The following is a 13,789-nucleotide window of genomic DNA, read 5'->3' as shown; positions in this document are numbered from 1 at the left end:
ACATTTCCCTGCTTGGTTCTTTCTCTCTCTCTCCTGCCTCTTTCAATTCTCTTGCCAGATTCCTGTTTGCTGTCACTATTGGCTTATTCAGTGGCTTGCCTCTGAATTTCTGCAGCATAATTTCTTTTGGCCCCAACTGTTGAATATAGCCGGTAGGCTGTTCCTCACAATGATACATGTTTTAATTAAGGAAAGGCAAAAGAAGTAAAAAGCTAATGCATTCATTGGTAATTCTGGGGTAGGCAGGGTCACCATTTCTAGAACTGAATTGCAGCATGGGGGCATGATAAGAATAGGAGAAGGATTTCAGTTTGGCCAATTATACAATGTAGGTAGTGAAATTTTCAGTAGTGATTTTTAGGCTGTTAAAGACCATTATTCAACTTTCTATGCCACCTCCTCAATTGGCATATGCATTTTGGAATAATAAAGACTCTTGACTCTTTGGCATCAACATGGAAAATATTTCCATTGCTGTCCTTCAGCATCCTACTCAGTCTGCAGCCCTGGGATTTATATGGTCTCCTATCCAAGGCCTAAGCATCTCTGTTGCCTCTTAAAAGATTGGAATCAGCCAAAAATAAACATACCACCTAGTATAGTCTGTAAGATCAATGCTTCAAAAATGCTTCAGAAGAAATGCTGCAGGCTTACAAGAGCATAACTACTCTCTGTTTGTGTGGAAGAAAGCATGTGACTCTTACAGTCATGTAACTCTTAAAAAAAGACAACTTGAAAATCAGACTAAAGATTAGCTGAGAAGTGCTGCACTCCCACACATGCAAGATACAAAGTACTTCTGAAGCATTTTTGAAGTTGTAATCAGTACAATCCTAAAACATATAGTTCTTTACATCCGTGTGGGATGTTATTACTTTCCTTTTTTATTATTCTCTCTCCCCCCCCCTCTCCTTTTTCCTTTCTTTCTCTTATTTTTTTATCATTTCAATAAAAAATCATTTTATCATTTTATCATTAATCCAGACTGATTTTTGTTACATTAAATAAAAAGATTGAGCAATATTAAATAGAAGTACATTTAAAAAAACATTTAATCCATCAGCCAATATAATCAGCCCATGTGATTAAAAAATAATCATTCATTTCTCATTGAAAGTAAACAAAGCTTTAGATGAATAATAATCATGCATGTAGAACCAGGTAATTAATCCATCATAGCTATTTTACACAATTAATGCAGCAAATCCTTTTGGATTATCTCTCTCTTGCATTTTAGTATCAAATGACTATGGGCCTCACAGTTTAAGGATTGATATTACATTATAGTTAGGCCATGCTGTGTTTTGTTTGTGTGCAACTGACAGATTAGATGCCAAATTGTGATTTTAATATAGATTTTATTTGTTATTTATTATTTTATTCTTGAATTTTAACAGGATATTCCTTGAGTGTTTTTAACTTGCTCTGGTCTTTGGCTGTAATAAACATTGACTTGACTTGCATGTAGTAAGGAAATAAATCACATAAATGGATTTGATGATATATGGTGTTAAATGTTTTCTGCTTCTATGGTCAGTTCTTTCCGTTTGAAAAGATTACATTCATACAAATTTCCAGAGGAAGTCACTGTTATAGGCAAAAGATCCTAAGATCTTTTCTTGTGTTAGAATACTGAAAGCTATCCTTATGATGAAAGGAAGCAAGAGTCCTCTCTTAATTATGAATTGGAATTTAGTTTAAAGGATATCAAACTTGGAGCAACTCTCAACCCATTCAAGAGTCAAAAAAGGGCTAAGAAGTTTTGCAAATTCCCAAGGAAAACAGACCATCACTCTTGCATAATGGACTTCTCTGGCCAATGACATTATTAATGACTGGTCAGAATCTGCCAGTAACTGCCAAGGAAGCTTGATTTCCCTCTAAATTGAAAGTAGTAGTTCCAACCAAGTAGTAGTTCCAACCAGAAAAAGATAATATATTTAGGGAAATGGAACAAGTACTCATTTAGAATATATTTCACTGCTGAAATATATTTATATGAAGTTTTTTGTGTACAAGAGATGATACCAACACTGAGTTTATATCATTTATGAAGTTATGCCGTTGATACGATTGCAATACAATAGCCAAAATTCTTCCTAAGGTTTTATGAACAAGTAAGGGATCGTTCTAGTTTACTGTAGTTGGAAAAGAGAGTGCATTCTCGAACTCGCCAGTAAACCCTTTCGTGCAATTATTCATGGAATGTTGAGCAAATTTCTCTTAATGATGCTATTATGTTACATTAGATCTTGAAAGCCATACTTAATAAAACTCAGGGAGAAGCATAAGTTGTTACATTAAACCTTATTGCTGCTTGTTATTATAAACTGATCCCAGTGTTAACAGTCTGGACTTTAAATGGATTTTATTTTATTTTTGGCACTTACTCTAGCCCTGGGATCATAAATACCCACAGTACATATCTTCAGAGGTTAACTTGAAACAGACTTTCCCATCAGTGCTTGGTCTCTTTAATCTGCATTGCATTTCAACGTGTCCTCCACCTCCCCATCATGCCAAACCTACCTGAAGATGTCAGACAGCCAACTGAGACACAGCATTCAAATTTGCCCTCTCTGGTCAAAGTAAGTTATCTTTATTCATGAATCTTTTACAAGAGGTATTAATTCTTTTACAAGAGATATTAATCCTTTTATAAGAGGTATTAATCCTTTTACAGGGGGGCATGAATATATATGTGGATGTCATATACCTGAACCATGCTAAGATGTTTACGGCTGCTGTTTTTCTAATTCAGGTCTCAGTGATATTATTCTTTATGTCCACATCATGATTTTGCTGGGTGGGCAGATAAAATATTGGCATAAACTTCAAATTAACATAACATAAACTTAATAAAAGAATAATCAATTAACATAAGTTTGATGATAGAGAAAGAAGAGACATAGAAACACCTATGCTTCACCACAATTTGTTTTGATAACTTTTAAAAATATTTTTTTCTAGTTTGTCTCTAGGTGAAGCATTTTTCACTACAGCCTGATGTATTATTGAATGTATAATTGCATTGTTGAATGTAGTTATACTCAAATTTCACAACAGTGCACCTTATGCTAATACCATATTGTATCAATTTTTTTGGGGAAAAAAAAAGAATTGTAATTGATCTGGGCTAAGTCCCACTATCTTTAATATGCTTAAATATTGCTAGGCATGGGGTTTAGCAATGATGTCTTCCACTGTTTACATTATATTTGAAGCTTCTGTCACTTTTCTAGCAGTACTGGATAGAATTCGAATATTTTGCAATAATTATACTTGGGGATTGGGAAATACCTACATTGAGAGATTTCTGTTGTACAGATGGATTACAAGTAGTTTTCGATTTATGACTACAATTGTGCCTAAAATGTACATTGCTAAGCAACACAATTGTTAAGTGTGTTTTCACAGCAGTTGTTAAATTAATAATACATGTGAATTTGGCTTCTCCATTGACTTTGCTTGTCAAAAGTTTGCAAAAGGCGATCCCATAACTCTGGGACACTGCAACAGTCACACATACATGCCAGTTGCCAAGTGTTTGAATTTTGATCACGTGACCATGGGGATGCTGCAATGGTTGTAAATGTGAAAGACAGTTTTAAGTCACTTTTTCCAGTGCTGTTGTAATTTTGAATGGTCACTAAATGAATGGTTGAGGACTAGCTGTAGTTTGTACTATAATTTTTCACCCTCACATTTATCTAAACTGACAGCCTGCAGGTTCAATGTATGAAAAGAATTCTAACATTCGAGTGCTACATAAAACTTCCTATTGCTAAGATCGGTTTGATAATGGAACCAGTTATCCAGAGAAATAATAGGCTCCTCTTCACGAGATGTATTAAAGGAGAAACTGGACAACCAGAAGTAGTTACCTCCAAAATTGAAATACAACATACAGATTTCCTTTTTAACTATCACTGTTCCTTTCTTCCTACCAGTCTGTGATTTTTTAAAATATTAACAAGTATAGTACGCTGCATTGTCCTGTCAAAATCATGTGTGTGTGTGTGTGTGTGTGTGTGTGTGTGTGTGTGTGTTTGATAATGTATTGATGTACACTATCATTGCCTTCTAATTTCCCCTGAAAAATATTTTTGGGAATATAAAGTACACAAACTAAGTGATGTATGTGGAATGTTTAAAACAAGAAACTTTCGTTAATGTACAATGATGAATTCAATGACTTACAAGACTAAATATCTGTGATTTCAGGATTTACTTAGTTAACTGACCTTTTAAAAATTATCATTATGTTCTCTGAGATGTGTTGAAAACTTTTAAGACCAATGCATATCTGGCACATTCAGTTTTGCTTTTATCATTGTCTTCCAAACCTAGGACATGGTATTCTACATCTGGATGAAAACATCCGCTACTTTTCCTTTAGTTTCATAGGAAAAAGTTGAACCCTTAAGTGATTTGTCATGCTTTCTGACACAATTACACCTTTGTGCTAACAGCTAGTTTCCTGGTTGAAGATAAACAAGTCAGTTATATGTGAATTTAGTAAGCAGTCAGATGGAAAGCATACAGCATACGTCAAAAAGAGATTTTCATGCCTTTTCTTCCATGTGGTTATGTGCCGAAAACAATTGTGAAAAATTGTCCAACTTCTAGTCCCTAACTGCTTCTGAATTGCATTTATTCTGTTACATCTATGACTCTTCTGTTTCTCATAATGTTAGGTATATTTAAAGTGCAATAAAAAAAAAAACCTCCAGAATGATTGCCTGGTGGTGTTATAAGTGGAAGCTCGGCTTGTCAGTCTTCTAAATTTTGGGAAGAAACCATCTCTTGAGTTCCATTAATCCCAGATAAATTATTAAATGATATTTTGGCTACTTTGGATCCTGTAACACTAAAGTACACGTGGTGAAATTGTTGCACATACTTTGAAAATGAGAAAGATCTCTAGAAACTCTTACATCAAAAACCTCTGGAAAATTCTTCCATGATGTATTCATTCTGAGTACCATGTCTCTTGCGATACACAAATATGAGTAACCCCGCCTCGTGGGGAAGGGTTCACAGTCAAGGTATCCTTTCAACCCCTACATTATACAGTTAGAAGAAAACAATAGCTCAAAATAATAAGTTAAGTCATAATTTCATAAATGTAGGCTTCTGCTTTGAGATATTAGCTTCAAAGGAAGACATACGACACATGACAGACACATGAAATGGAGCAACTTTGAGAAACGTAGAAGTATAGTCATTTCTACATTCTAAGCTTTTAAATAACGTGCATCATCTATCAAAATATCATCCAGTATTTTCTCTTAACTCTCAAAATAAGATAAGATATAAGGTAAGGTAAGGTAAGATAAGATAACCTTTATTGTCATTTTTTACTGTGGGCACAACGACATATCAAATTTAGTTGCCCGCTCTCCAAGTGAACACATATATGACACATACCTAAATATACTATATACAACATATATATACTATGTACAACATATGTATAGACCTAGACCCCTACATATACATAACATATGAATATTAAACACTGTCCATCTTGAATATATAATGGAAGGAGGAAGCTTGACAGTTCACAAGATTTATACTGTATGGAACAAAACTGTGGCTGAATTCGGATATGTGATTAATACACCTAGAGAATAAGTTGTCTTACAAATCTAATGACATAGACTCTGGCCTACAAAGTAATATTTTACAGTAAGTGTATAAATATATTTCTAGGTATCACAAGATCTGTCTTCTGTTTGTTCAGTAAACATCCGTCAGGGAGAATGTTTTAAAAATAGGCTGCTTTTCCAAGGCTGTATAAATATTTAGAATTGATTTATAACTAAGATGTTTCACTAAAGACAGTAATCGTGATCAAGTTCTTGTTCCCCAAAGGTTGTTGTTAATAAGAGTAATCACATAAAAATTCAGAGAGGATAGTCTGCATTCTCGTTAAGATATACAATTGACAAGCGTAAGACAGAGCAAAAACAAATATGCAAGTTTATTTACATATGTTCAATTTTTTACTGTCCTGTATTTGTATATGCCCATCACATCTCATTCTATTCTGTTTTTACTGTTATACAAGCTATGTGCTTGATATACTAACATTGAACATAACATTTCTTTGTTCAAGCCTTTACCATTAGGATGGTAATTGTAGGCTGAAATTTGTAGATTCCACCAATTTTTTTATTTGGTCTTGTTACAGCTTAATTTGCCTTGTTATTAATGGAAATAATTGTATGATTCATTTTACTTGTCCAATGTGTCAACAAGTCTTCGGTTAGTTTCAGAACAGGTTGAAAGAACTTGTAAAACTGTACACACTTACAAATCAAGAATTAGATAATTCCCCTGTGATATGTAGTGCTTTACATATGTTAAGGAAAGGGAAAGCATTTTTTTCCTCAAAAAATGTAATTTTTTTTTATTGAAAAGTTTTTTAAAAGTTTTACAAATAAACAACCAACCCTCACCCATCCCTCCCAAGCCCCCCCTCCCCCCTCCCCGAGCTTCCCAGAGCTGAATACAGGCTTATCTATAATTTTAAAAAACCTAAACAAATTTTAAAAAGAAAAATACTTAAAAAAAGAAAGAAAAAGAGAGGAAAGCGAGTGAGAAAGAAAAAGAAAAAAGAATAAAAAAGATAAAAAAAAGAAGGAAGAAAGCAAAGGACGGAAAAAGAAAAGAAAAAAACAATCTGTAAAATATCCAAAAAAATTTTTTATACAATTTATAAAAAAGCTAAATGATATTTTTCCATATCCAAATTATATTGTATAAAATTTATCCATTTTTCCCATACAACAAAAAATTTCTCTTGAGATTGCTCCTTTAAGAAAGCCGAAATCTTTGCCATTTCCGCCAAATAAGAAACTTTATAAAACCACTCTTGTAAGGTAGGCAAAGATTCCTTCTTCCAATATTGTCCTACTAACAGCCTTGCAGCTGTGATCAAATTTAACATCAATATAACTTCCTTGGCATCACAATCCGTAACAATACCTAATAAAAATAATTGCGGAGTAAATTTTACCCTCCTTCTAAGGATTCTTTGAATATTCCACCATATCTTAATCCAAAAAGCTTTTATATTTTTACACGACCACCAAATATGATAATAGGTAGCATCCAAACAACCACATCTCCAACATTTAGGCTGTAGATCAGGGTACATAATAGACAATTTTTGTGGGTCAAGGTGCCATCTATAAAACATTTTATAAAAATTCTCTCTTAAATTCTGCGCTTGTGTGAATTTAACATTCCTCACCCATATAAGTTCCCAAGTATCCAATGGGATTGGTTCACCAATATTTTGTGCCCATTTAATCATACAATCTTATTAGATCTTCCAAAGATTTTAGCTGCCAATTTTGTCCATCCCATCTAAGTAGTTGTATATAAGAAACCATATCCATCTTAACTCCTCTCTTTATCCCCTCTATCGCATGCCAAGGTATAGCCCATAATGGTATTTTAAAATCACTTTTATAATATTTCCTCCATACCCTAAGCAAAGAAGTCCTTATAATATGGGATTTAAAAACCCGATCCACTTTTTTATTAAAAATTAAATAGGCATGCCATCCAAAAAGTAAATCCCAACCCTCCAAGTGGAGTATTTCTATATTTGTTAAGTTCACCCAATCACTAATCAGTGTTAAAACCACAGCATCATAATATAATTTCAAGTTTGATACCTTGAGTCCACCTCTCTCACGGAAATCTTGCATAATTTTAAGTTTTACCCTTGGTTTTTTCCCTGCCCAAATAAATTTGTTGATACCTTTCTGCCATTCATTTAAATTAAGTTCATTCTTTAAAATAGGTAACATTTGAAACAAAAAAAGAAATTTAGGTAGAACATTCATTTTAATAACTGCAATTCTACCCATGAGAGATAACTATAAGTTATCCCAGTTCTTTAAATCCTTCTGTACCCCAATCCACAACTTTTCATAGTTATTTTTATACAATTTTACATTAGAAACAGATAATATAACCCCCAAATATTTTACCTTATCAACAACTTCAAAATCTGTTAATTTAACCAAGGTCTGTTTGTCACAATTAGTCATATTTTTAGGTAATATTTTAGTCTTATTATTATTAATTTTAAAACCCAAAACACACCCATATTGATGAATCAATTGTAATAATTTTACTACCGAGTAAGTAGGTTGAGACAAAGTAACAACCAAGTCATCTGCAAAAGCTCTTAACTTATATTCTTTTTTGTTAATTTCTATTCCTTTTATTTCTTGCGATTCCCGAATTTTAATCAACAAAATTTCCAATGTTAAAACAAACAATAACGGAGATAATGGACAACCCTGTCTTGTACCTTTTTCTATTGTGAAAACCTCTGACAAACCCCCATTAACAATAAGTTGAGCAGTCTGTTTTTGATATATATTAGATAAAGCTTGTAATATATTTTGACCAAAATTCATCTCCTTAATTAAACTTAACATAAACTGCCAGTTCAATTGGTCAAAGGCTTTTTCAGCATCCAAAAATATCAGCCCTGCAGAGACTTGGTTGTTTTTATCTAAATATTCTAATAAGTTAATAATTTGTCTAACATTATTTTTCATATACCTTCCAGTTATAAAACCCGATTGGTCCTTATGTATAAGCTGTTGCAAGACCCCCATAAGCCTATTAGCTAAAATTTTTGCAAAAATTTTGTAATCCACATTTAAAAGAGATATAGGCCTGTAATTCTTAGGCAAAGTAAGATCTTGATCCTCTTTTGGAATCAGAGATATAAAAGCATTGCGCCATGATGGAGGAATCTCTAAACCTTGTAGTATATTATTAAAAAGCTCACGTAGAGGTTGGGTCATCTCTTCTACTAAAGTTTTGTAATAAATAGATGTCAGACCATCCGTACCCAGCGCTTTACCTAATTTTAACTGCTTGATAGCTGTCACAATTTCCTCTTTAGTAATTAAACCATTAATCTCTTTTTTCTGATCTTCTGTTAATTTAGGAAGATTAACTTTACTTAAATAATTATTTATATCTGTAGTTTGTACATTAGTACTCTTATATAATTTCTGATAATATTCTAAAAAAGATTTCTTAATCAACTCTTTCTGATAAACCAGTTTACCATTATAGTTTATTTTATCTATAAGTCTATGTCTCTGTTTCTTTCTTAACTGATAAGCCAACCATCTCCCTGGCTTGTTAGCATTACAAAATGTGTTTTGTTTCATAAACATTAAATTAGTTGCAGCTTGATCAGCCATCAACATATTGAATTGTGTTTTTAACAATTTTATAGCTCCTTTCACCTTTTCATCTAAAGGATTTGAGATTAAAAGCTTCTCTTTTAATTTAATCTCATCTTCCAATTCTTTACGTTTCTGAATCTGCTTTTGTCTATAAAAATTATTCATTTTTATCAAGATCCCACGCATAAAGGCTTTACTTGCATCCCATACCATTGACATTGATGTTCCCTTATACATATTTAAAACAAAATAGTCCCTTAAGCATTCCTTTAATTTCTGAACATTTTTTTCTTGTTTAAATAAATTCTCATTCAACCTCCAGGATCTCCTCTCCTCTTTCTCAGCAATCAGTTCCATCCAAACTGGACTATGATCTGTCAATGACCTAAGAAAATTTTTTACATTTTTCACCCTGTTATATAAATCTGTTGTGATCCAAAAAAAAAAAATCAATCCTTGAGAAAGATTGGTGTCTATCTGAGAAAAAGGTGAAGTCTCTTTCCTCTTGATTACGTTCACGCCAATAGTCTCTCAATTCCCAATCTTCTTTCAAATCAAAAAAAGCTTTAGGTAATTTAGCCTGTTTGAAAAAGGTAGAAAAACCTTTTTTATCCTTTTGTGTATCTAAAACACCATTCCAGTCTCCCATTAGTATCACAGACCTATAATCCAACAAAGTTATTTTCTAATGTAGCAATCTATAAAATTGTTCCTGTTGCTGGTTTGGTGCATACAGTCCCACTATAAGTATTTTTTTTACCATATAAGCCAAGTTCAATCATAACATATCTTCCTTGAGGATCTGATTCTACCAGACAAGCTGGTAGATTTTGCTTGACATAAATTACCACACCCCCTTTTTTCCCGGGGCAGGAGATACAAAATGAGATCCCAAGCGAGCATTAGCTAAATATTTTTGATCTTTAAGTAAGATATGAGTTTCCTGCAGACAAATAATGTCATTATTATGTTGCTTTAAATACTGAAATATTTTCTTTCTCTTCTGAAGAAAATTTAAACCGTTAACATTCCAGGTCAGGAACTTTGCCATCTCCCTCAACCAGGAGCCTGGAGAAGATTCCCTCTAGGTCTGCTACTGAAGAATGTATTGCAGAGCTTTTGGGTCTTGCTCCTCCCACTGGCATTGAAACAATCTGATGAGAAGATTCTTTAGCTTCTTTCTTCTGTTGTTCCTTTTCCTTACGTTTATGTGCTGCACGAGTCATTCTCTGTTCCTTAACTTCTGCTTGACGCATCCATTCCACCTGCCCAGCAGCCATCAAACCTCTTTCAGACTGCTGTTCCATCTCTTTATCACTCAAAACTCTCTCAGTCATGGATGAAGATGAGCCTGCTCCCAGGACCGTATTGTAAAATTCTTTAGCTTTAGCAACCGTGTTAAGTCTATAACGTGTTCCCACATGGCTCAAAACAATACCCATCGGGATCTCCCATCTAAATGGCATCAATCTTGTTTTAAGTTCATTTGCTAAAAAAGCAAAATCTTTTCTACTTCTTAAAATTTTGGATGGGATTTCCTTTAAAATAATGATATCTTGGGCAGCAATCTGGAATCTCTTATTATAAAATGCTTGTAAGATCTGATTACCCAGAGTCTTCTTAGCAAAATAAATCACCACATCTCTTGGCAAATTCTTCTGTTTCACAATCCAAGAATTAACTCTGTAGATTTTTTCCACTTCTCCACGTAATTCATCTTTATCTATATTCAAAACAGCAGCTAAGTCATTGATTACCATCTCCATCAAATCTTGATTCATATCTTCTTTAAGACCCCTAATTCTCAGGGCATATTCCATCTGTCTATACTGAAACATAAGAATATCATCTTGTGAAGTTTCCACCTTTTTTCCATATCTTGAAATTTATACTCAAGAAAATCTACTTTTTCAGCAACTTCTTCCACTCTGGAGTCCAGCTTCACGACCACAGAAGCCAATCCAGATAAAGCTGTGACTATATCTTGCCTTAAAATAGTATTATTCTGTTCAAAAAGCTGCTTCATTTCTTTCTTCATTTCCTCCTTACTTTCAGACTTGCTCTGTTCCAGAAGTTGCTTCACTTCCTCCCTAAATTGAGACACAGCATTTCCCATTATATCTTTAATATCTTGTGCAGACGAGCCTGATGGGGGAGGAGAAGGTGGAGATGTAGCCTTGGGTTGCTGCACCGGTGGTGTTACTTTAAGTTGTTGTTGAACAGTTGCAATAACAGGAGAAGAAATCACCTTAGAAACTATAGAAGCTGGTTGTCTCTTTGAAGCCATTTTAGAGTTAATCTCTCTTTCTTTCTTCTTAAAAAAAATGCTTAAATCTTTACAAATAAAAAAAACCAAAAAAATACAATAAAAATACAAACTTCCAAAGCCCTTTAAAAGAAAAAAGAAAAAGGAAAAAGAAACTTAAAAAAGAAGAAAAGCAATGCTAGGTATACATTTCAATCAGTCTGTCTTTTCTTTCCGGAGATAAAAAAAAAGCAACATTTTCAAAACGCCATTTTACTTTCACTCTCACTTTCCGATCGAAAAAAAAAATCACAAAAAAAGAATCAGCATAAGCTAAGAAAGAAATTAAAAAAGAAATAAATCTCTAACTCTAAAAAAAATCCTTTAAACAGTTCTGTCCGCTTTAAAAGTCACTCACCAGAAAACTTTAAGTGCGGAGATGGTAGCGGCGTTTCACTTTGTTTCCGAAGAAACAAAGACAGCTGAGAGGCGGAGAAGGCACGAACTCCGAGGAACACTCTTTCTACCCCCCTAAAAAAAAAATCCAGGGAAGGTTAAGAGGTTCTACCTCTATTCATGCAGTCTCTACCCCTTCCCTTCACCCGGGAAGGGGATTTCGAACCGCGGGCCAGCTGATGTACGCTGTGCTCCGCAGATCTGACACCGTCTCAGGAGGACGGCTACAAGGTAGCCGCCATCACCGTCGCTCACCACCGGAAGCTCTCAAAAAAATGTAATTTTAAGATAGAAGAGTCATTTCATATTTTTGCTGGAATATGATAATGAAGGCAAATGAATTTTACCACATCTTTTCTTTTGGAGGGAACTATCTTAGCTTCAGGGCAATTTACCTGTTCTAAATAGTGTACTTATGCAGAACTTGAGGGAAGTAAAGTTTAAGTTTTCATGTAAGAATAATGAGATATTTTATTCTGTTTGAATGAAATAAGCTTCTCTTGTTCAGGAGTCCTCTGCTGAAACAGCTACATGCAACATACCTTCAATAATTCTTCCAGAGTATGCCGTTAGCCCTGTTACAGAAAGAGACACAAATGTAGCACTCAGGTAATTAATGCATGCATGCCATTTTATTTCCATGATGATTGTCACTTTTGATGATATTGGCAGGTATATAAATCTAAATAAATAAATGTACAGACTCACATAAAAAAGACAGCTTTTGTTTGACAAAAATGTTTTAATCTATACTTATGTGTAAAGAAAAAAAATGGCTAACTAAGTAGTCCTTAGTTAATGATGATAATTGGGACCAGGAATTCTGTTGCTAAGCTATACAGGAGTAAAGCACAAAATCACACGATCACACCAATTTATAATGACAGTTGCAGCAATCTGATCTGTAGTTGTTACACAAATCCCACACAGATGTTAGGCATAACATTATGTGATCATCATTTGCCACCTCCTGCCAGCTTTCTCATTGACTTTGCTTGCAGAAAGCCATTAAGGAAGGACACAAATGGCAATCATGACTGAAGGATGTATAATTGCGAGTTGATTGCCAAGCATCCACACTACAATCACATGACTGCGGGAATGCTGCAATGGCTGCAACTAATGAGGTAGACTCTTGCCTGCAAAACCATATTTTGCAGTAAATTCTTAAATGTATCTCAAGGAATCACTTCTGTTTGCTTAGAAGACTACAAGTCTCATTCAGCACCATCATAACTTTGAATGGTCACTGAATGAATGGTCATTAATTAAGGGCTACTTGTATTCCAAAAGCTTGGAAGTGAATTGTTAAAAGGGAGTGCTAGTTCTTGACTATCTCTGGAGAGATGGCTTCTGTAGTCAAGGGACTTGTGCTGGGGGACCAAGAGTATTCTTAAAAGATGATAAAGTTTAAGAGAGCCGTAATTTAATCAATTAGCTGTTTTCATATCTATGGAGACATCCATATTTTTCTGACCAGGAGGACACCTATACTTACATTGCCCACTTGTTTTCTTGCCTCTGAAGGCTGTGGAGTAAATTTAAGTATTCCCACAAATACACATAAATGCATCCCTATTACATTTAAGCTTTCCATTTAAGAAAATTAAAGGTGAGACGGGTTCACCTATCCTCTGTAATGTCTAATTGGAACCAAAAGATAGCTTGCTTGCTTGATTGATTTAATTCAATTTTCAGGCTGTCTGAGTTCTTAATGACTCTGGGTGGCTTACAATTAAAAAAGTAAAACACCATTTAGAAAAAAATCACAATTGACAAAAGACCAATAAAACCCAATTGCCATGGGATTTTGCAACTACCTTATCTCAAGTCCTGAAAGAACAATTTGATTTTG

The 13,789-nt window shown here is 34.0% G+C and overlaps 1 protein-coding gene across 7 annotated transcripts in view; it reads left to right on the top strand.

Moving 5' to 3' along the window:
• Window positions 1-13,789, top strand: part of IRAG1 (inositol 1,4,5-triphosphate receptor associated 1) — a 79,910-nt gene that overhangs the window by 30,314 nt on the left and 35,807 nt on the right. For 4 of the 7 annotated variants that reach the window (XM_039340294.1, XM_039340295.1, XM_039340296.1 and 1 more), the window contains exons 3-4: window positions 2,396-2,588; window positions 12,443-12,543. In XM_039340294.1, coding sequence (XP_039196228.1) covers window positions 2,517-2,588; window positions 12,443-12,543 — 173 coding nt within the window. In that variant the 5' untranslated portion in view covers window positions 2,396-2,516. Of the gene's footprint in view, window positions 1-2,395; window positions 2,589-12,082; window positions 12,544-12,935; window positions 13,062-13,789 lie in introns of those variants that run through there. The other 3 variants (XM_039340300.1, XM_039340298.1, XM_039340299.1) reach the window with 3 other exon arrangements.

This window comes from Crotalus tigris, unplaced genomic scaffold (assembly GCF_016545835.1).
Source record: "Crotalus tigris isolate CLP2741 ecotype Arizona unplaced genomic scaffold, ASM1654583v1 scf7180000017744.3724543626:3957646, whole genome shotgun sequence".
Classification (NCBI taxonomy): Eukaryota; Metazoa; Chordata; class Lepidosauria; order Squamata; family Viperidae; genus Crotalus; species Crotalus tigris.
The sequence above is the reverse complement of the archived record's forward strand: the minus strand, read 5'-3'. Positions and strand labels throughout refer to the sequence as shown.